Source organism: Aotus nancymaae, unplaced genomic scaffold, assembly GCF_030222135.1.
Source record: "Aotus nancymaae isolate 86718 unplaced genomic scaffold, 86718_ANA_hifiasm-v0.15.2.pri h1tg000021l, whole genome shotgun sequence".
Lineage (NCBI taxonomy): Eukaryota > Metazoa > Chordata > Mammalia > Primates > Aotidae > Aotus > Aotus nancymaae.
Genome location: NW_026988433.1, coordinates 23,770,455 through 23,794,890, shown reverse-complemented (window position 1 = coordinate 23,794,890; position 24,436 = coordinate 23,770,455). Strand labels below are relative to the sequence as shown.

At 41.0% G+C, this 24,436-nt stretch overlaps 1 protein-coding gene across 1 annotated transcript in view; it reads left to right on the top strand.

The window, feature by feature from the left end:
• The first annotated feature begins 7,055 nt into the window (after window positions 1-7,055).
• MYO1H (myosin IH) overlaps window positions 7,056-24,436 on the top strand; it is a 99,366-nt gene continuing 81,985 nt past the window's right edge. Inside the window, exon 1 of the mRNA XM_021675532.2 lies at window positions 7,056-7,101. Within this exon, the coding sequence (XP_021531207.2) occupies window positions 7,087-7,101 (15 nt within the window). The 5' untranslated portion in view covers window positions 7,056-7,086. The remainder of the gene's footprint in view (window positions 7,102-24,436) is intronic.

Here is a 24,436-nt window from a genome sequence, read left to right as displayed (position 1 = left end):
AAGACCAACAAAATGAGAATAAGCAAATATTCAGAGTTTACTTTAGCAAGGAACTCAGAGACTATTGCGTGCATTTTTGGCAGAGACGCAATGGCAGGCAGAAGAGTAGAAGAGTTTCATACTGGGGAAAAGGAGGGAGGCTTCAGGTGCGCCCTGATTGGAAGCTGTTTGCGTGGGAAGCTGTAGGTGGGCCAGCCAGAAGCAGGGCATCCTCTGTGATTGGTTAGGGGAGCATATTTGGGTTACGCTAGTTGGTCCTAAGTAGAAAGCAGGGATAAAAACTAGCGACGTTGTCAGTGATGAATCAAGTACTAGCTACCTTGGACTGATTGTTCTAAGGTTTGTTGTTTGACTCCCTGGGCTATTACTGGAGTTAGTGGTCTGATTTCTTACAAGACTTGTAGTCTGCTGGCTTCCTGGACTGGTTACTATAGATAATGGGCTGGCTTTCTGGGTAGGTTGCTGCAGGCTGTGGGTCAGATTTCTGGTTTTATATATGAGCTGGTCATTGATTATCTGTATATTCAGTCTTTCATGGCGATGATATTATTTTGTCCTTTGTTTCAGAACAAGCCTCTAGTTTTTGGTAGAAATCATCAAAGCATTTAAATATGTACGTGATCTCCTTCAGTAAAATCAGTATGTTCTCTTTTCAGCCACTCTTCTTTGAAATTTGATTCTTTTTTTGAGACAAAATCTCACTCTGTCATCCAGACTGGAGTGCAGTGGCACGATCTTGGCTCACTGCAACCTCCACCTCCTGGGTTCAAGTGGTTCTCTTGCCTCAGGCTCCCAAGTAGCTGGGACTACAGGCATGCACTACCATGCTCAGCCAGTTTTTGTATTTTTAGTAGAGACGGGGTTTCACCATGTTGTCCAGGCTGGTCTCAAACTCCTGACCTCAAGTGATCTGCCTGCTTCGGCCTCCCAAAGGGTTGGGATTACAGGCATGAGCCACCACATCCAGCCCTGATTCTTTTCTTTAAAATGTGTATATTTATTTCCTTTTATTTTTCTGTTGCATGGTTTATGATTTTCTCTACAATTTCTGTGTGAGGATCTTCAGGAGCCTTTTTTTTTTTTTTTTTTTTTTTTTTGAGACAGGGTCATGCTCTGTCACGCAGGGTGGAATGCAGTGGTTTGAACATCAAGGCTCACTGCAGCCTTGATCTCCTGTGTTCAAGCAATCCTCCCACCTCACCGTCCCAAGAAACTGGGACCACAGGTGCACACCACCATGCCTGGCTAATTTTTAAATTTTTTTTGTAGAGACAGAGACTCTCTATGTTGCCCAGGCTGGTCTTGAACTCCTGGCTTCAAGCAATCCTCCCACCTTGACCTCTGACAGCGCTGGGACTATAGGTGTGAGCCACTGTACCTGACCCAGAGACAATTTCAAAGCTTGGTGGTCAAGCTAATTGGGCCTCTTCCCAAATATTTTTATGACTGATTAACCTTATTTAAAACATCACATAAGGGCCAGGCACAATGGCTCACACCTGTTATACCAGCACTTTGGGAGGTCAAGATGGAAAGATCACTTGAAGCCAGGATTCAAGACCAGTCTGAGCAACAAAGCAAGATTCCATCTCTACAAAAAAAAAAAAATTTTAAATAAAAAAATCACATAAGCAAAAATTAACTCTGAAAAAGAAAAAGTTGCATCTAGCTATCATGAATTATTTCTAATCTAGTGTATAAAGTCAAAAATATGTAGTATCACAAGGACTAGAAACACAGATAGTAAGCTCAAACAATGTGAATTCGATAACTTGCTCAGAAAATGAACACATGTAGGTAAATTTTTATGTGCCAGGGGATGTTAACATAACTAGACATTCTCCAGATTAACTTCTGTGTAGAATGCAATGCTTTTTAAGGAATAATCAACAAAATGAAATCATGTGAAGTTTATATGTGCATTACTATAACTCAACAGAAACCACAGCAATCATTTAAAACTTGGTTCAACAAAAAATTCTTTTTATGGAAGAATATTTTATCACTGAAATTGCTTAGAATTGCTGGCCCCTGTTGATAATAAAAAGCAGGCTGACTTAATTGTTTTATTACTTGTAAATTTTCTTCCCTTTTTTTTTTTTTTTTGAGATAGAGTCTCAGTCTGTCGCCAGGCTGGAGTACAGTGGCATCATCTCAGCTCACTGCAATCTCTGCCTCCCAGATTCAAGCGATTCTCCTGCCTCAGCCTCCCGAGTAGCTGGGGTTACAGGTGCGCACCACCACACCCAGCTAATTTTTGTATTTTTAGTACAGACAGATTTTCACCATGTTGGCCAGGATGATCTCCATCTCCTGACCTCGCGATCTGCCTCCCAAAGTGCTGGGATTACAGGCGTGAGCCACCATGCCTGGTCTATTGTTTGTAAGTTTTCTACAGACATCTAGTTACTCATGCTATCCCCAACCCCCAACCCATATGCCACTGGAGATATTTTAACAAAATTGAGTAATCAATCACAAGGAGAGAATAAGGAGAAAAATCAAAAGCAAGGACTAGAGTGTGTGTGTATTATATGCTCCCACTTGCATGTGTTTTAAGCAATAAACGTACTTACATACATATACATATTGATGAATGGAATGACTGAAAGAACATAGAAGACATTATTGAAGCAGTCACTTTTCAAGAGGAAGTCTGGGAAACTGAGGAGTGGGTTGGGAGCTAGTCTCTGTCTAGCTGACTCTCTGGGGACTTCTGTTCATTGAGCAATGTACGAGGCATTGCACTAGGTGTATTACATAAGCTATTTCTTTAGTTTTTACCTAATGTACCTTTTCTGTTCCATGATTCACCCAAACAAGGTACATTACATTTAGTCATCATGTCTCCTTTGGCTTCTCTTGGCTGTGACAGTTTCTCAGACTTTGCTTGTCATGGATGACCTTGACAATTTTAAGGAATGCAAGGCAGGCATTTTGTAGGTTCCCCCAATATTTAAATTTGTCTGGTGTTCATCTCATCATTATATTGGTGTTATGGGTTATTGGGAAGACCACAGAGGCAGGGTGTTATTTTCATCACATCACATTGAGACCACATACTATCAACACGATATATGACAGTTGATGTTGACCTGACCTCTTTTTAAACTAAAAAATATGACACCAAGAAAACTGTTACAGCTAATAAATGAGTTCAGCAAGGTTGCTGGATACAAGATCAATATACAAAAGTCAATTATATTTTTGTATGCTGTCAATGAAGACTCTGAAAATGAAATTAAAATAATTCTATTTACAGAAACATCAGGAAGAATAAAATACTTAGGAATAAAGTTAGCAAAAGAAGTGTAGGACTTGAAAACTGCAAACTATAAAGTGTCATTGAAAGAAATTGAAGAAGAATGAAATAAATAGAAAGATATCCTATGCTCATAGGTTGGAAGACTTAATATCATTAAGATGCCAATACTCCCCAAATTAACCTACACATTCAGTGCCATCCCTATTAAAATACTATCTGGCTTATTTGCAGAAATTGATAGGCTGACCCTAAAATTCATGGAAATGCAAGGAACCCAGAATGGCCAAAACCATCTAAAGAAAAGAAAATAGGATGTTTTACATTTACTACTTTTAAAACTGACTACAAAGCTATAGTAATCAAGACTGTGGTAGAGGCATAAGGACAGATGTGTAAATCAATGGAATAGAATTAAAAGTTCAGATGTAAACTGCTACATTTATGGTCAATTGATTTTAAACAAGGGAGCCAAGCCAAGATAATTCAATGGGAGAAAGGACAGCTTTTTAACAAATGATGCTAGAACAACATGCCATATGCAGTGTAATAAAGTTAGACCTCTCCTTCACATAATATACAAAACTTTATTCAAAATGGATTAACTATAAACTATTAGATGAAAACACAGGTGTAAATCTTTGTGACCTTGGACTATCCAGTGATTTCTTAGATATTATACTTAAAACACAAGAAATGAAAGGGAAAAAAATAGATAAATTAGGCTTCGTCAAAATTTAAATCTTTTGCGTTTCAAAGAATACTATCAAGAAAGTGAAAAGACAACCTATAGAATGAAAGAAAATGTTTGCAAATCATGTACAGTGTCTGATAAAGGTCTAGTATCCAGAATATATAAGGAGCATCTACAGCTCAACAACAAAAAGACAAAGAGCCCAACTTGAAAATGGGCAAAGGATTTGCGTAGACAGTTCTCCAAAGAAGGTATAGAAATGGCAAATACACATGAAAAGATGCTTAGCATCATTAGTCATCAGTGAAATGTAAATCAAAACCACAATGAGATACACACCAACTAGCTTGGCTAGAATAAAAAAGGTGAACAACAATAGCAGGCCTTGGCAAGAATTCGGAGAAACTGGAAACCTCATACATTGTTGGTGGGAATGTAAAATGACATGGCCAGTTTGGAAAACAATTTGGCAGGTCCTTAAAAAGTTCAGCATAAGAGTCAGCACATAACCCAGCAATTCCACTCCTAGGTATATATCCAACGAAATGAAAATGTTAGTCCACACAAAAATGTGCACGTGAATGTATAGCAGCATTATTTGCAATAGCCAAAAAGTGGGGAAAAAACCCAAATGTCCATCAACTGATAAATAAAATGTGCTATATCCATACAAGAGAAATTATGTGGCAATAAAAATGAAGTTTACGCTATAACATGGATGAACCTTGAAGACACAATGCTAAGTGAAAGAAACCAGTCATGAAAGGTCACATATTGATGATTTTGTTCATATGAAAAGTCCATGATAGGCAAATCTATAGAGACAGCAGATTAGTGGTTTCCAGGTGCTAGGGTGGGGAAAAGGGAGATAATAGATAATGGATATAGGATTTCTTTTGGGGGTCATGGAAATGTTCTTGAATTAAATAGTGATGATGATTGCACAACAATGTTCCACTTCCATGAATTCAACCAACCTTGGATCAAAAGTATCGGGGAAAATTTTCCTCTGTATGAAGATGTACAGACATTATTTTGTCATTGTTCCCTAGACAATATAGTATAACAACTATTTACATAGCATTTACATTCTATTAGGTATTATAAGTAATGTAGCAATGATTTAAAGTGTACAGGAGGATGTGTACAGGTTATATGCAAATACTATGCCATTTTATATTAGGGACTTGAGCATCCATGGATTTTTGAAGGTCCTAGAACCAATGCCCCATGGATACTAAGGTAACAATTCTACTTAAAAAACAATGAATTGTGTACTTTAAATAGGTAAATGTTATGTTATATGTGATTTATTTTTCAATTAAAAACATTTCAGACATACAAAAATGTATAAAGAATCATATAGGCCAGGTGTGATGGCCCATGCCTGTAATTCCAGCACTTTGGGAGGCTGAGGCGGGCGGATCACTTGAAGTCAGGAGTTCAAGACCAGCCTGGCCAACATGGTGAAACCCTATCTCTACTAAAAAGACAAAACTTAGCCAGGTGCAGTGGCGGGTGTCTTGTAATCCCAGCTACTCGGGAGGCTGAGGCAGGAGAATTGCTTGACCCTGAAGACGGAGGTTGCAGTGAGCTGAGATAGTGGCACTGTGCTCCAGCCTGGGTGACAGAGCAAGACTCTATCTCAAGAAAAAAATAAATCTAAAAATTGAAAAAAATATATACACATTATATATTTTTTAAAAACATTTTTAATATACTGTTTCTGGTTGTCCCCTTGTAACCAAATCAAGGATATGTTATATTACCTTTTACAAAAGTGGAAAAGTTTCTTTAAAAAAAATCAATTGGGCCGGGCGCGGTGGCTCAAGCCTGTAATCCCAGCACTTTGGGAGGCCGAGGCGGGCGGATCACGAGGTCAAGAGATCGAGACCATCCTGGCCAACATGGTGAAACCCTGTCTCTACTTAAAATACAAAAATTAGCTGGGCGTGGTGGTGCGCGCCTGTAGTCCCAGCTACTCGGGAGGCTGAGGCAGGAGAATCGCTTGAACCCGGGAGGCAGAGGTTGCAGTGAGCCAAGATTGTGCCACTGCACTCCAGCCTGGCACCTGGCGACAGAGTGAGACTCTGTCTCAAAAAAAAAAAAAAAATCAATTGATCAAAAATTAGAGTGTCCAGGGAATTATGATTATGTTTCTGCTGTTGTCAGTCAGGGCTTGTATTAGGGGTTCTCCAATAGGATATACATACAGAGAGAGAGATACATGAAATGGCATTAATAAATCAAATCCTGAGGTCGGTCGCTCGACCCACAGTCCTACATCCAACAGGGGGTGCTGTCTGAGTTCAAATGAACCCAGAACTGAATCCACTGTCCATACTCTTACCCATGATCCTGTTGCAGTAGTAGGCTCAAGTTTGGGGACCCGAGGCATACAATGTGGTGGGTGATAGATGGGGTTCCCTGAAAGAACAAGAATATAACTTTTTGAATATACATTGAGGTCCAGACCAGGAAGGGATGAACTCTGAGCTTCATAGTAAACCCATCTGTAACTGAACCGCCTCCAACATCAGCTACCTTGTGATTTTGTACAAGACGATATTACCCGGGGATCACTTTTCATCTGAAAATAATAATAAAATGAAAGTAAAGTCCAGAGTCTCCATATTATGAAACCTTGAAGTTACCCAATCAACTTGATTCCCTGAAGTTTAAGGATGTAAAGTTTTCCAAACAGAGCCAACAGGTGATTCCAGCAGAAGTTCCCTGGAGCTGGATCCTAGGCTAAGAGAGTGGGAGAATTTTCTTTTCTTTCTTTTTTAAGCATAGCTCACTGAGGGTCCTGCCATTATTTCAATAGTCAGTGACTGGTCAGGAACATAAGCGACTAATCAAAGATCAGCAGTGGCTGTAACGTAATCTCAAGGGAGGTCGGGTTTCCAATTCTTATCTCCCCGAAGTGGCCCTGTGTGCCTACAGGTAGATGGCCATAAGATGCAGTCTCTGACTCCCTCTGTAAATTATTAACTCAGCTCCGCCCCACGAGCTAGATTCACCTCATACCTTGTTGCTGGGTGTCATGCATCACAGAACCATAAGTCAGTGGGAAGCAAGTTTTGAATGGCTCAAGCGGAATAGTTAACAGCCTGCTCTCCCTCTGTGCATGATGGAATCCAAGGTAATGTGACTTGAACACTTGAAGGTGGTCACACCTGGTGACCTCTTTTCTACCAGGAACTTTCCAAAGTACTATAATGCTGGGCCTCCGCTAGGCCTGGAGAGAGAACTGGGCTTGTGAATAAGATTCGGAATTTATTTGATAAAAAATTGTATTTAAGATGATCACGTAGATGTCTCCCTTCTGTTGGTGGGGGTGAGTATGATGATTTAGAACCAAAGCGTGGGAGTGTTACTGATTCATTTCATATTGGTCTAGAACAGCGTGCTTTCCAATAAAGACAGATCTGGTCTCTGTTAGCACTGCCTGAGGCAAGAGCCACCGCCACATGTCATTATTGAGTGCTTGAACTGTGGCTGGTGCCTGGGGAACTGACTTGTAAATTTGACTGAATTTTCACTAATTTAAATAGCCACATGTGGCTAGTGGCTACTGTGTTATCATGGTTGGATCTTAAATAATAGATGGTGACCTCATGTTGAAGGAAATCATAGATAATAATTGGTCTTACATGTAAGACTATTGATAAATTTTCTTCATTATCCTAGATATCTTGTGTTTACCTTTAAATGTGATAAGCCCAACTTGTCTCAGGTAATGATCATTTTAAGAAGCGAAAACTGAGCTATTTTTATGATCAGATAAACAAGGGTATAGCTCTCCTGGGAAGATGGAAGACAGAACTTGAGTGTCAAACCTATTGTCTCTTTCCAGTGGTTAATTATAGGCATAAAGACTTCCAAGGACAAGTTTTCCGGGTTTTAATAGCATAATCATCTCATGTGTTCTCTGTTTAGAAAACATGATCTGTTGAAGGGTTGTTTCTCCTCCTGCCTAGACAGCCAAAAAGCTTACAGAAACATTTATGGATGTTGTTAGAATAATTTAGTAGCTGTTCACAGAAGCCTCAGGCACCATGAAGAAACCCTAGCTACAGCTTGTCATCCATCCATTCAGTCAATTATCCATCTCTATAACCCTGAATACTGTCACCTTGGCAACTGGTAACTCAAAATGGCACTGTCCTGGACTGAAATGTATCTGAATGCCCAGAACAAAGTCCTGGTTTTAGTTGCCATTCTTGCATGATATCTCAAAGTGGTAACTCTAGGAAGCATGGTTCATTGGGAGAAAATATTTTAGTTGATGGATAGAGAGGAGTATTCACTGTAGGTCTTGCAATGAAAGACAGCAGATAGCCCGGTCCTCAAGCAAGGTCACATGTGCCATTTTTTTATTGTCATGGCTTTACAAAATGCATGTAAAAGTAACCATGCAGATTTGCCTATACATAGTCACACTTTTTTGAAAACTGGAGGAAGCTCTTCCTTCTTATGAATTAATTTTCAGGTTCCTTTGGTAAAACTTTATTTAGATGGAGTTAACTCCAGATTTAGGGCATGGTGGCTAGTACCTGTAATCCCAGCACTGTGGAAGGCCAATGTGGGAGAATCCCTTGAGACCAGGAGTTCGAGAGCAGCCTGGGCAACGTGGTGTGACCACATCTCTACAAAAAACAATAAAAACTAGCAGGAGGTGGTGGCACATGCCTGTGGTCCCAGCTGCTCCGGAGGCTAAGGTGGGAGGATCACTTGAGCAAGGGAGGTAAAGGCTGCAGTGAGCTGTGATCATGCCATGCACTCAGCCTGAGTGACTGTGTGAAACCCTGTCTCAAAAAAAAAAAAAAAAGCAAAAATCCAGCAATTTGGGTAGAATCCCGAGGGTATTATGCTGAGTAGGGGGGGAAAAGGACAACTTCAAAAGATTGTTACCATATGACTCCGTTTATATAAATACGTCCTTCTCAAAGTGACATGATTATAGAGATGGCAAACAAATTGCTGGTTGCCAGGAGTTAGGGAGAGGGTGGAAGTTCTGATTATAGAGGATAACTATACTTCCTTGAGGATGAGGAAGCAGTTCTACATCTGGATTGTCAAGGTGGTTACAGGAATCTACACATGTGATATAGTTACACAGAATTACACATGCACACACATACACGTGAGTGCATGTAACAACCGATGAAATCTGAATAATGTCTGAAGATTTTACCAATGTCAATTTCCTGGCACTTACAGGTATGTTACCTTTGGGGGAAGCTGGATGCAGGGTACCAAGGATCTCTCTGCACTCTTTCTGCTACTTCTCATGAATCTATAATAATTTCCAAGTAAAGTTTTTAAAAACTCATGTTATTTGGAAATATTAGAGATGGAGCCATTTAGGAAGGACCTCAGAAGGAGCTGAGTTTGATGAACAAAACACAATGAAGAACTGAAGCACCATGAATAATGATGCTGATCTCAGTGAGCATTTGCTTCGTGCTATTGATGGCCATTGTCCACATGGTGGCATATTTAGTTCACAGGTGATTCATTCAAAAGCTTATTTTATTCAAATCATCTGGGCAGTTGCCTCTTTTCTCCAAGTTTGTTACATAGTAGGGACTTGGTCAGAAATCCATAAACTCCTGATATGGTTTGGCTGTGTCCCCACCCAAATCTCATCTTGAATTGTAGCTCCCGTAATTCCCTCATGTTGTGGGAGGAACCCAGTGGGAGGTAATTGAATCATGGGGGCAGTTTCCCCCATACTGTTCTCATGGTAGTGAATTAGTCTCCTGAGATCTGATGGTTTTATAAGGGAAAACCCCTTTCGCTTGGCTCTCATTCTCTTCTCTTGTCTGCCACCGTGTGAGACATGCCTTTCACCTTCCACCATGATTGTAAGGCCTCCCCAGCCACGTGGAACTGTGAGTCCATGAAACCTGTTTCTTTTGTAAATTGCCCAGTCTCAGATATGTCTTTATCAGCTGTGTGAAAACAAACTAATACAGCTCCGGGTCAGATAATGAGGAAGAGACTCACGGCTTATATCCATGTTCATTCAATGTTTATAGAAAGTGGCTTCTACCATGTTTCAGATGAGCACTTTGCCATGGTTCAAATATATTTTTGTGACTTTATAACATATCAAAGAATCAAAGTGATATAGGTAATTTAAAAAAGATTTTTATTTTAAAATAATTATAGACTCAAAAGAAGTAACAAAAATAATACAGAGAGGTCTCAAATATCCCTCAGTGGTTGCCTCTTACATAATTAGAGCACAGTATCTAAACCAGGACAAATAATGTTGGTACAATGTGCATATATAGTTACATGCCATTTTGTTACAACTGTAGATTTATGCAACAATCACAATCAATAGTAATTATTTTTACCCTGAGTGTCTTACGTGCTAATTAATTAAGCTCATTAAGCCTTGAATAGACTCATTCTCATGTTCCATTAGTAAGCAGGTTCACTAGAAGATGGGTGAAGTGGCGTACAAGTAAAATGTTGGGTTCAGTGCATAATGGGGTTAGATAAATTGTTTCTTGGATCTTATTTCAGATATCTTTGTTTTTAATTTTGCAACTGATCTTACTATCACTGATTTTCACATCAAAGTTTGAATTTAAACCTGGCCAGGATGTTTTTATATTATTGTTGTAAAGACTCTTATGCCAGGTAAAAATCTGAATACTTTCCTCCCATCAACTTCTACTATCTTATCTTTTGACTAACAAAATAAATATTTTATATCAAAACCATGGTGGGGGGGAAGCCAAATCATGCATATTTTCACCACAGACACTTACAACAATATTTTAAGTAACTTCCTAATTAACCATCTTTTTATTGGTATCTGCTTAAAAGCCATCTAAAAGATTAGGCATTGTGTCCAGAACTGGTGCCTTGTTCAATGTTCCTGTAATTGCATTATATTTCTAAACAGACTGTAAATTCCTGGGGACCAGGTACCTCCTATAATACCTTGCACACACTAGATGCTCAGAAAATATTTGCTGATTCATTGTTCAGCTACTAGGTTCACTTGAAAAATAAAAAGAAAGCCCCCATGACTAGGATGATCATAATCACGTTCATGTCCCTATTAGAATCACTCAAATTTCCAGTGTGATCATTTGCTTCTTAAGCTGAAAATACAGATCCTGGGGTAAACATTTCTAATAGTAGTTTTTGCAGATGCCACAAAATTATTTCATTCAGTCTCTGCTTGACAAAAGCACCATCTAATGTGGAAGATTCCATGGTGGTTGGAGATGCTTCAAGTTACTGTACATTTTTCTTCATCCCTGTCATGTGTAGAAAATGAAACTCTGTTTTCCCTTCCATGTTATTTTCTAGACATTCAGGATTCCATAAGATGTGCTTTGTTCTCTTTGCCTCAGAATGTAACTTTTACTAGTGAGTGGGACAGGGAGTTTCTCTCAATACAGTTCAGAAGATGAAGGCTTTTTTCTCTTTGGGGGAATAGGTTCCTTGTCACGTAAGCCTGGCTCTCTTCATAATACGACTTTTATTTTTTTTTTCATAAAAATAGCTTTTTAATTACATAAATAATAAATGATCATTGTAGAAAGGATCTTTCAACGGTATAGAAAATTGTAAGAAAATGACAATGATCTGGAATTCTGCTAACCCTGGCCAACAACGGTGTGTGGAGGCCCATGCTTCCTGCATTTCTTCGTGTGCACAAGTACATTCAGCCTTCATCTCTCACCTCCCACCTCCCACTCTCCACCTGCTTCCCCTGGGGTCTTTTTTTTTCTTTTTTTTTTATTGCATTTTAGGTTTTGGGGTACATGTGAAGAACATGCAAGATTGTTGCATAGGTACACACATGGCAGTGTGATTTGCTGCCTTCCTCCCCTTCACCTAGATCTGGCATTTCTCCCCATGCTATCTCTCCCCAACTCCCCACCCCCCGCTGTCTCTCCCCTATTTCCCCCCAACAGACCCCAGTGTGTAGTGCTCCCCTCCCTGTGTCCATGTGTTCTCATTGTTCAACACCAGCCTATGAGTGAGAACATGCGGTATTTGATTTTGTGTTCTTGTGTCAGTTTGCTGAGAATGATGGTTTCCAGGTTCATCCATGTCCCTACAAAGGACACGAACTCATCGTTTTTGATGGCTACATAATATTCCATGGTGTATATCTGTGCCACATTTTCCCTGTCCAGTCTATCATCGATGGGCATTTGGGTTGGTTCCAGGTCTTTGCTATTGTAAACTGTGCTGCAATGAACATTCGTGTGCATGTGTCCCTCCCCCAGGGTCTTTATGTCGTTGCCTTCATGGTTATAGAACCATATGGGACTATTTGGGTTGCTACCCACATACATATATGAATGTATTTTCATCATTGTTTATTCTACAAAAATAGAATCCTTATTACACACACTTTTGCTACATCTCGCCTGTCTCATTATAGACATCCCTCGAGCCTTTTAGCATAGATCTCAGATTATTTTTCTCCTCGACACTGTATGATGAAGTGTGTTAAACATACAGAAAAGAAGAAACTTGACAGAAAACACTCACTACCTAGATTCTACCATTAACCTATTACTTACGCTTCTGTTTCATCTATCCATCCCTGTAACCACTAATCTATCTTATTTTGGGGGGACAGATTTCAAAGAAGGTTGCAGACATCAGCATATTTCCCCCTAAATACTTTGCACACCTGCCATTAGCTAGTGTTCAGTATTTTTTCTTTTGCGGTAAATAGTATACACAATCTAAAGCACTAACCTTGGGTATATCATTTGGAAAGTTTTGATGAAGGTATATACCTGTGTAACCCAAATCCCTATTGAGACACAGAGCACCACTATTATCCCAAAAGGTGTTCTCACACCCACACCCAATATAATACCACTTTTAGTAGAGTCTTTAAGTGGTCACATTTGTTGATGAAAATAATTTTAGTCTTTACTATTAATACTATCATCAAGGGTACTTGCCCAGATACTCATAAACAATATTATTGTGAGGCCGGGTACAGTAGCTCACGCCTGTAATCACAGCACTTTGGGAGGCTGGGGCAGGTGGATCACCTGAGGTCAGGAGTTCAAGACCAGCATGGCCAACATGATGAAACCCCATCTCTACTAAAAATGCAAAAATTAGCCAGGCGTAGTGGCGCACACCTGTAATCCTAGCTCCTTGAGAGTCTGAGGCAGGAGAATTGCTTGAATCTGGGAGGCGGAGGTTGCAGTGAGCCGAGATTGTACCATTGCACTCCAGCCTGGGTGACACTCGGTCTCAAATAAATAAATAAATAAATAAAACCAATATTATTGTGGTTATAGAACTTATTGAGAAATAAACTGTTGCTTGAATTTTGATTTCTAAACTTGTAATTCTAGATGTTTCAAACCTAAATGATGTGATATTTGGAATATATTTAGGTGTGTTGTTCTTAATTTATAAAGATGAATCATGTTATTTTTAAAATGACCTAAAACCACATATAAAATGTTAACCCAGTATTATTTGTACACACACACAGGGGTGGGGAGAACTAGAAGGAATATTCCACAATGAGCAGTCTTGCTCTGTCACCCAGGCTGGAGGGCAGTGGTGCGATTTGGCTCACTGCAAACTCCACCTCCCAGGTTCAAGTGATCCTCTGCCTCAGTCTCCTAAGTAGCTGGGATTACAGGCACCCACCACCACACCTGGCTAATTTTTTAATTTTTAGTAGAGTTGGGGTTTTGCCATGTTGGCCAGGCTGGTCTCGAACTCCTGACCTCAGATGATCTGCCTGCCTCTTGGCCTCTGAAAGTGCTGGGATTACAGGCATAAGCCACCACACCTGGCCAGCAGTGGTAATTTCTGAGCAGTGGGATTATGAATGATTTTTATTCTCTTTGTTGTGTTTTTCCAGAATGTCTAATATAAAGGTGTAATTCTTTTGTAATCAAACAAAAAGATCCTGTTTTTAAGAGCCATATCCTTTAGGGGCTTTTAATAGCTCTTTATTTAATAAGTATATTTTTCATCCCCTTCTGTCTTATCACAAATCATTCAGTGCAATAGCAAAATCCAGAAAGGCAAAATTGTAAGAATTATACACATTTATCTTTATTTCTTGCATATTTGTCCACAAGGGGTGACTGTGCATGCCCTTTTTTCTTCTTTTATCCTCTGTCTCCTCCCTTGCCATAATAAGCTATAAAAATCCCAGCCCGCAATTCCCAGGTTACACATGCACAGAGTAAGTGCCCAAGAAGTCTGCTCTGTAGGGAATGAATGGTTCCAGTAAGCATAGCCGGTTTCTGGCTAAAGAACTTGTATATTTTGCTTTTTATTTAAAAATTGGGACAGAAAAAAATACGTTACTTCAAGAAGAGGAATCTTATGGACCAGCAGCATCTTTTTGGTTTCGATGTCTGCCTAGCCTTTACTTTTACAGATTTGAGATTAGACCTTTTTGGCCCAACTTTCCAGAAGGAAAATAATAGGGGGCCGGTCCTCCTTGGCAAGTGTCACAAAAGAGAGATCTCCTGACTGGCACTTGAGATGGAGGAAAAGGTGTTGGAAAATTTCTAATAAGGTCTGGTTGTGGGAAAAGAAGGAAAAGCGGGCCTTGCAATCTACACCACCAGCAGGCCCCGAGTTCCTGCTAGCCGGAGCGGGCAGGAGTCCATCCTGGTGGTCTTGGTTCCTCCCTCCTGCCTCTGTGAGCCCCCTTTTCCACCCCACAGTGTTTGGTGGAGTTTTCTGTCTCTGGTGGTCTTCAACTTCAATATAAATGTTTTTGTATTCACACTACCTCAGGGGAATAACAATTCCCCTTACATTCAATCTTCCTTACCTTAATTTTTAAGTTTTCCCTAGGTCACTGGGAAAATGTATGACTAGGTTGTATTCACACCCATGTAATTCAAACAGCAAAGTGTGCTTGAATCACCTAGAGGAGCTTGTTAAAATGCAGATTCTGACTCAAGCAGGACCTGAGGTTTCCTTCTAGGGATGCTCAAACTGCATCCATGGACCACAAGTTAAGAACTTATGGCTATGGGCTTGGGATACCTGTCAAGCATGTAGTGTCCTGGGCCCTCTCTTATGGGTTTTCTAGATCCACCAAGATGCAAAACTTTGCATCCTGCATGCAAAATTCCTGCATGCAAAATTCCTGCATGCTGAGGTTAGAGAACCACAGCCTTAGGGTTTTGTTTTGTTTTGTTGTTTTGCTTTGTTTTTTGAGATGGAATCGCATTCTGTCACCCAGGCTGGAGTGCAGTGGCTTGATCTCAGCTCACTGCAACCTCCAGCTCCCAGGTTCAAGTGATTCTTCTGCCTCAGCCTCCCAAGTAGCTGGGATTACAGGTGTGCGCCACCATGCCTGGCTAATTTTTGTATTTTTAGTAGAGACGGGGTTTCACCATGTTGGTCAGGCTGATCTTGAACTCCTGACCTCAAGTGATCTGCCTGCCTTGGCCCCCCAAAGTGCTGGGATTACAGGCATGAACCACCACGCCTGGCTTTAAGTGGTTTCTAAATGTACCTCAAGTCACAACCATTTTTAATCAAGTGTAATTTAAACACCGCTTTTTGGGTGGTGAATAATTTAAAAGCCATGTTGAAAGTTGTCTACTGTGTGAAGTCTACTAATTTTTTTTATTAACCCAAGGGACTCAGACTGAAATGAAAAAACAAAAACCTGAAAAAATTTTGCATTTGATGGTCCAAACAGGTTTTAGCATAATCCACTGTCAATATCCAGTTTCTGCTGATTGTTTGCAAGACTCCTAGACCATGAAATATCTTTTGTTCCAGGGAAAGACAGCTGAGGATACCAGGAGGATTCTCCTTAAGTCAAGAAAAGCCCTACAACATCAGTTACACTCTCTCTTCCCTCTATTTATGCTGAAAAAGATGGTCACATAATGGCATAGCTTCCCCCCGCCCCCCGCCTTCCACCTATAACTCCCATGGGCCAATTAAGACTATGAACTGCTCTCATTTTTACTAGGAGACTAATTAGTCCCTAAGGTAATTTAGAAGCACTAAATTGTTTGCTGATATTCATAATTGTACGCATTCAGTGGTGATTAAGAGGATGTAACTGGATAATAAAACACCAACAGTCTCCTTGTTGTTCGATAAAAAGATAATCCTTCATTTCAACTGTAGAGCTGTCAGTGTTGGGTAAATCAGACACATAAAAACTTGTATTATCATTCTCAGATTTGATCCTTGTAAAGTCCTTAGCTAAGACCTCTTGAATCAAAGCATCAGACCATGCTTCTTTCTTGATGTATGTATGTTTTACATTTTAGCTGCCACTGAGTATTATTCCAAATTGGGGTCTGCACCATCTGAGGGGCTTCCTTGAGAGCTAGCCCTCTCTGTCTGGTCATTGAACAAACATGCATTCAGTTCTGTGAGAGAAACTACTGCCTGCTCTTTGCAGCATTAATTTCTGGTTTGCATCTGGCAAGCCAGCAAGCAACCATGGATCTGGAAAGGTGACGTCTCAACTCGGATTCTAAACAACATTCTTTTCAACATTGTTAGGTGCTGCAAACACAGAGCTGCTAGGAATAAAAAAAAATCCTAATTTAGAAGTATCCCAACTCCATGCTTGAGGGATGTATTACAAACCATTAAACATTGATTGGAAAAGGGTTATATTTGAAATTCCACTTTGCTTCTCTTGGTGTGTGCAGTTTTAAAATACCATTGATTCGGAAATATGGTTCCTAAGGAAAGAAGGATGTGTGCTAAACAGGACATTGAACTGGGTTGGCAAACTTTTCCTGTAAAGGACTGGATAGTAAGTATCTTAGGCTCACCTCTTGGTAGCATAAAAGCAGCCACAGGCAAACATAAATGTGTCTGTGTTTCAATAAAATTTTATTAATGGATACTGAAATTTCAATTTCATGTAGATTTCTCATGGCATGAAATGCTATTATCTTGATTTTTTTTGTCTCCCAATCATTTAAAAATGTAAAAGCCATTTTAGTTCAAGGGTCATTCTAAAACAGGCAGTGGGCTGGATTGGGCCCATGAGCCGTTGTTTGCTGATCTTACATGCAGAGCGTCCAAACTGCTTTTGTTTTTTGAATTTCTTTGACCACTCACTGAGTTTCTACCATTGGCATCATTATGAATATTGCTTTCTACTTAAGCATCCAATGATGTCTAGTACATTCTTGTGTTTAGCTGGCTGTTTTCAATAACACATCAGGACAATAACCGGAAGCAATTGTAATGTGTAAATATTAGGATTGCTTTAATAAGAAAAATAACAGGCCAGGCACGGTGGCTCATGCCTACAATCCCAGCACTTTGGGAGGCCAAGGCAGGTGGATCACCTGAGGTCAGGAGTTTGAGACCAGCCTGGCCAACATGATGAAACTCTGTCTCTACTAAAAATACAAAATGAACCAGGTGTGGTGGCACGCGGCTGTAGTCCCAGCTATTCAGGAGACTGAGGCAGGAGAATCGCTTGAACCTGGAAAGCAGAGGTTGCAGTGAGCCTAGATCATGCCACTGCATTCCAGCCTGGGCCACAGAGTGAGACTCTGTCAAAAAAAAAAAAAAAAAATACAGTGACACGTCATTTCTTTAGAAATGTAAAATAAACCTGAAATCCTGGTTGGTTTTTAAGCTTTAGACATGAGGCAACCACAGGATTGTGTGTTAGGGAAGAAACAGACACAGTAATCTACACTTTTTGACCGTGTAGTGGAGAACTGATACAGTCTCCTTCTCAAACGATGAACAAAACTCAGTCTATCAAGTTGTTTTCTTTTGGTTTTGCTATTTCCCTGCTATCTCCACAAGTCTAACTAATTTTCCAGATAAAATGAGACTTCTCACCTAATTGGCTTCCTGACTCTAATTTTATAAAGAGTAAGTGGAAAACGAAAGTGTGGACTTCCTCTCCAGGACTGTGGTCACAATTCCTTTCTTTGAGGGAAAATACAACAGAATTTTGCCATGCAATGTTTTTGAAGGCTTTTTATGAAAGCCAGTTCCTATGCTGACTCACTGGTTTCCTCTCAGTGCATTCTGCAAGCATCACTAGATAGTGTGTTTTCCGTAGAATGCAGAGTAAAAGCGACACTGTGAGTGTTTTCAATCTGTACATATTCCTGTTTGGTTAGTTATATCAGATAATCTGACGAGGTTTTAAGATTTTTTTTTTCCCTCCACCACTTCGGGGGGAAGGATCCTGTGGTGTTTAAAAAAAAAAATGGCTCGAAGATAAACATTTCCCAACCTTCCTATGAATCAGGTTTTGGGGCTTTGGGTATGAGTTTTTAGTAAAATTTTTAAACACAGGCATTCAAGGAGTATCCACCCAGCCCGTCAGGAGTTGGCATGTGGTCCCTCGCTGATGTATAGCAAGTGTTTCAGACTGTTGTGAGCAAAGATGGTTTTCGGTGTCTGTGCCCGGGAGATGGCCTTCCGCTATGGGAGGGCAGGAGGTGGCCAGGAGCTGTCCCTGCTCACTAACCTAACCGTGGTTCGGATTTCTGGCCTAAACCCAGACATTTGAGCGCCTCGTAGCTCATGGGGAAACTGACAGGCGATTGTATTATGAAAGCTGACATGCTGAATGGCGCCTTCTTAACGATATTCTTTACCTGTCTCTTTGTGTTAAAGTGGGGACAAGCAAAGTGGCAGAGGAGAGAGTCGGCCGAGGCGGGAGCGAGATGGCAGGTGGAATGAAATACCGGGCAGTTTCATGTGCGGAGCTGATGTCGCCGGCATAACAAGAAAGGGTTGCACAGAACAAATCTCTATTGTTCCCTGTCATCTTTAAATGAGTGTCAAAGTAGGCAGGGGGGCTTTGACCGTTAACCGCACAATTTAGCCTGCCTGTTGCGCCCCGCGGGCCCCACCTCCTTGGAGTTTCTCAGATTAGAAAAGAAGGCCCCAGCCTCTTATAAATGGGCCATCTCTTGTTCTTTGTGTCCGGACTGCCTAGTGTGAAATCCACAGTGACGTTAAATGTTTTCTAATGAATAATTACTGAAAGGAAATGGAGGGCTATATGTGTAATGGATTGTAGCGCATTAAAATGTTTTATTTTGCGCACAAAAATGTTGTCCTTCACAAGCACCATGATTGTTGCGAAAAGGCCTTTGTGCCGGACCTGTTTCAATGGATTATCTGCAAGCGTTTCCATCCCAAATGGGAATCAAAGGGCGTCTTTGGCAAACTAATGTTTTTCAAGATGGCAGCCATGAAACACAGTTAGTATTTAAAGTTGCGAGGTTTAAAGGAATGTTTGAACTCGGGAGATTTTCTCACTTACTTTCCCCCCTTTTGATTTGGGAACGTGAAGCGGCTCCCCCCGACCTCTGTCCTGTTCTGGCGGCCGGACGGTCAGCCCTTTACGAGATTCCTGGAGCCTATTTCTTAGGAACAAGCAAGAGGTCCCAGGAACGGGTAGCTGGCACTTTCTCTGGGCTACCCTTCTTTTTTTTCCCCCTGGATATATGTGGATAAATATGAGACTGCAGGGAATTTCAAATGTCACCTTGTTGTGAACTTATTCAGAGTTTCCCAGTGGGTTTTACTGGGGAAAGTATCGGGATTTGGGTGACTATTCATTGTCTCTCTAAATACTGAGACCCCTGAGTTTGTGTACCAGCTCTAATCGGTTTATGACAAAATTAATGGGAGTTTCTGGTGCCTCATGAATCAATGTGGAGATGTGAACTTCAGAGTTTCATGATGTTTTGTTGCCAATGAGGCAACCACCATAGCCAGGGTCTAGCCTGCCCCATCTCTCTACTCTGTCTGTCTCTCTCTCTCTCTCTTCACTAACAATATTGAGGACTGAGGACAAGAATAGCTGTGGCTGTCTGATGGCTGTAGGCTAAACGTTTTGTGAAACACGTAGTTTTCTAACTTCTTGGGCATCTGCCTTCTTGAGGGTGGAGCGTAGGTGTGTTTGTTCCATGGAAAATATTTCCTTGGGCCCCATGGAAGGTGTGTGAACTGGAGTCCAAAACATCTCTAGTCCTGCTCTTTCTTCATGAGAACAATCATATTGAACTCCATAAAGAAAAAAACAAGCATTTCTCAACTGTGAATTAGAGATGTTAACAGAAATAGGTCTCATATACAAGACTGTGCATGAAATCTTGGTTGGTTTTTAAGTTTTAGACCTGAGACAACCACAGGATTCTACGTTAGGGGAGAAGTAGAAATAATAATCTGCACTTTTTGAAGGTGTGATGGAGAACTGATACGGTCTGCTTCCCAACCTATGAGCAAAACGCACGTCTATCACATTGTTCTTTTCCTTTTGCTATTTCCTTGCTATCTCCACAAGTCTAACTAATTTTCCAGGTAAAATAAGACTTCTCCCCTACTTGGTGTCTTCAACTGTAATTGTATAAGCCGTAAATGAAGAATGAAAGTGTGACCTTTCCTGACCATTGGAACTGTTGTCCCAATTCTTTTCTTCGAAGGAAAATAAAACAGAATTTTGCCACGTGTTTTTAAAAGGCTTATTACTGTAGGACATAACCCACACACTGAAAAGTGCATAAAATAAATGTACATACACCCATGTAGCAAGCATCCAGGTAAAGACATAGAAGATTCTAGCACCCCAGAAGCCCCTCATGTACCTCCTCCATTTAACTCCCTTCATATTCACTAAAGATAGCCACTATTTGGATTTTCATGACTCATTTTTGAGTCATTTGCTGACTAATTTATCCCCAAAAAAGCTTTAAAAAATCAAACTGGTTTCACAAAATAAAAGCATCTAGATGATTCTAACTGGCATAGAGATGAGTAGAGTTATGTCTTAATATGTATGACAAAAACACTAGCAGTGCAATGGCTCATGCCTATAAACCCAGCACTTTGGGACGCCAAGACAGGAAGATCACTTGAGCTCAGAAGTTCATGACCAGCCTGGGCAACATGGCAAAACCCCATCTCTATGAAAAATTTTTTTAAATTAGCCAGGTGATGTGGGACATGCCTGCATGGTCCAGCTACTCGGGAGGCTGAAGCCAGAGAATTACTTGAGGCCAGGAGGTCGAGGTTGCAGTGAGCTGTGATTGTGCCACTGCACTCCAGCAGCCTAGGTGACAGAGCAAGACCTTGTCTCACACACACAAAAAAAGAACAACTAACCAGCAAACCCAATGGTTTGCTGTGCAGACATTATTACATAGAACAAGATGAAGGGAGGCCTTGCTGTTGTTAATTTTGTATCAATGCAAAGAAAACAACTGAGTCAATAACGGAACAGGTGAGATTTGGACACAAAAATCGCAAGTGAAACAGAGCCGCAGGAGGCATTAGTAATTGTCTTTGGATTGGAGCAGATTGCTTTCTGTTTAACTTTCGAAAGAGAAAGCAGATAACCAATATCATTTATTGCTCAGCCACCCAAAGGCTTAGCAATTCTGTCAGCAAACATGAGAGCTCTTCCCGATAAACCACAAGTCACCAAACAATTGTTGGGAGACATCAACATGTCCTTGATTGTTTTCTTGGGAGAAGGCGGGACTCCACTGATGCTGAGATTTATTGAAAGGGCATCTTCCTCCTGTATTCAGCCTTATAGTTTTATAATTTGAAGTCTGGTTTAAGCCAAAAGATAATCTTTTTTTCTTCTGCATTTAAATTTCATTATTGAAAAGTCTATCCACTATGTTTTGTTTTGTAGGGGAGAAAAGGTACTGTCTTTTCTTTTCTTTTTTTTTGAGAGGGAGTTTTGCTCTTGTTGCCCAGGCTGGAGTGCAATGGTGCAACCTCGGCTCACCACAACCTCCACCTCCCAGGTTCAAGTGATTCTCCTGCCTCAGCCTCCGGAGTACCTGGGGGTTACAGGCATGTGCCACCATGCCTGGCTAATTTTTTTGTATTTTTAGTAGAGACGGGGTTTCTCCATGTTGGTCAGGCTGGTCTTAAATTTCCAACCTCAGGTGATCCGCCTGCCTCAGCCTCCCAAAGTGCTGGGATTATAGGGGCGAGCCACCACGCCCAGCGGGTACTACCCTTTTGAAACTTGCAGGTTGATGGCTGAGACACCTATTACGAAAGACAGATTAACAAGAGAAAATTACATAAATTTATTAAGTATGTTTGACACACCACAGGAGCCTTCAGAAATGAAGACTCACAGGAAACTGTATATTTATGCTTAGGTTTGCTGAAGAGGGACAGCCATGGAGAAGTAGAATTGGACAAAAGAGGGTGGGGTTTGATCTAATGGTAATAAGCTAGGGGAACTCAGCAAGGCCTCTTTGCCCACATTCTCCTTGGTATTCCTGTCTCTTCACAGATGAGGACATTCCTCTACATATAGTAAAGACCCCTCTGGAATGAGGGTCTTATGACCTACTTTTAGGGCAAGGTCAGCTAGTTTCTATGGCCTGCTTTGGCTCCTTTTTCAAATGCCATGGTGCCGTATTTTGGCATAGCATATCTTGAAGTTCATCACTTCCATTGGTTGCAAGTAATAGAAACAACCTAACTTATGCCAAGAAGGAATACGTGTTTTGTCTTGGCCTTAGATGCAGGGAGTGAAGGTGGAGAGTCCCTAGTTCACAGCACACAGCCGTTTTGCTCTTTCCAAAGCCTCTCTCCCAATTTCTTTTCCTTCTTTCATCTTCCTCCTAGCTGTCTCCCAATTATTTCTCTTCCTCACCAGCACATTTGATATGCATCCTTTACTATGCTCCTATCAGCATGCAACATGTTGCTTCGTTTGGCACAGAACATTGCACGCTAGTTCAATGGTAAATTTCTTTCTTTTTCCTTCATAATACATTTAATAGCTTTCCTAGATGTTGTGAGTACATTTCGTTTGTTGCCCTGACCAAGGGAGAGTATTCCCTAGGGTGCTTCTCCCAGTTACCTAGTCCCAGTGGTAAATATCGTCTTTCTTCATGCCCCTGAAATGCAGATCTAAGTTCCTGAAGAGAGGAATCAGTAAGTCTGAGCTGTGTCTTCCACCTTCCTCTTGGCTACAGAAGAGGGAGTGTCTTGCTGAATGGTCCTACCTGCAAGAGGAGGCACCTCTGGGAGGAGTCAGAGGAGGAGCTATAGATGCTGGTGGAGGGAAAGCAGATATGTGACATTGCAGGAGGAGAAAGAAAGAAAAATACTCTCGGACTCAGTGTCTGACAAGGCAGCGGGGAAAACAGACAGACATCAGAAGTGGGGACAGGCTGGGTGTGGTGACTCAAGCCTGCAATCCCAGCACTTTGGGAGGCTGAGATGGGTCACTTGAGGTCAGGAGTTTGAGATGAGCCTTGCCAACATGATGAAACCTCGTCTCTACCAAAAAAACACACACAAAAATTAGCCAGGAGGTCTGAGGCAGGAGAATTGCTTGAGCCTGGGAGGCAGAGGTTGCAGTGAGCCAAGATCGTGCCCCTGCACTGCAGCCTGGGTGACAGAGAGAGACCATGTCTAAAAAAAAAAAAAAAAAATAGTGGGAACAGCATGGGCTATACCCATACCTCCTGCCAGTCTGTGTGGATAAGCGTGCACACACATCCATATTTAATAATCATAGTGCACACATACATGGCATCCTGCTCTTCTCTTTGAGTAGGGTCTCACTTTTCTGCCCAGGCCTGGAGTGTGGTGGCGTGAACGCTGCTCACGGCAGCCTTGACCTCTGGACTCAATCAATCCTCCCACCTCAGCTCCCCAAGTAGCTGTACTACCAGGCATGCACCACCATGCCAGGCTACTTTTTGTATTTTTTGTAGGGATGGGGTTTCTCCATGTTGCCCAGGCTGGGCTTGAACTCCTGAACTCAAGCAATCCACCTGCCTTGGCCTCCTCTGTCCTTTTTTAAAAGACAGAACATATTGGTTACGTAATGTTCGTAGGCATTCCTTTTATGTCTTATTGTTGTAAATTTAATGTATATCACCATTTTAGATGATAACACCACAGAAACACAGATAATTTTTGTAATTGTTTAAGGTATTTCCTTAGTCAAAGTCCTAAGGAATAGCATTATATATATATATATATATATATATATTTTTTTTTTTTTTTTTTTTTTTTTTTTTGAGACGGAGTTTCGCTCTTGTCACCCAGGCTGGAGTGCAATGGCGCGATCTCGGCTCACCGCAACCTCTGCCTCCTGGGTTCAGGCAATTCTCCTGCCTCAGCCTCCTGAGTAGCTGGGATTACAGGCACGCGCCACCATGCCCAGCTAATTTTTTGTATTTTTAGTAGAGATGGGGTTTCACCATGTTGACCAGGAGCATTATATTTTTTATTCTTTCCACATGAGAATGTTGCCTTTCAAAGGGATAATCAAACTTTACAATGCTACCTCCAGTGTGTTTGGGTTATAATTTCACCTTAACCTTGTCAGTATTAATACACAAGTATTATTCTTTCCCTTACTTATCACCTTATGGTAATAACGTGGTACCGCTGATTTAATTTGCATACGTTTGATTATTACTGGCGTTGAGAATCAAAAGGTAATCTTCAGGCGGGGTGTCGTGGTTCCC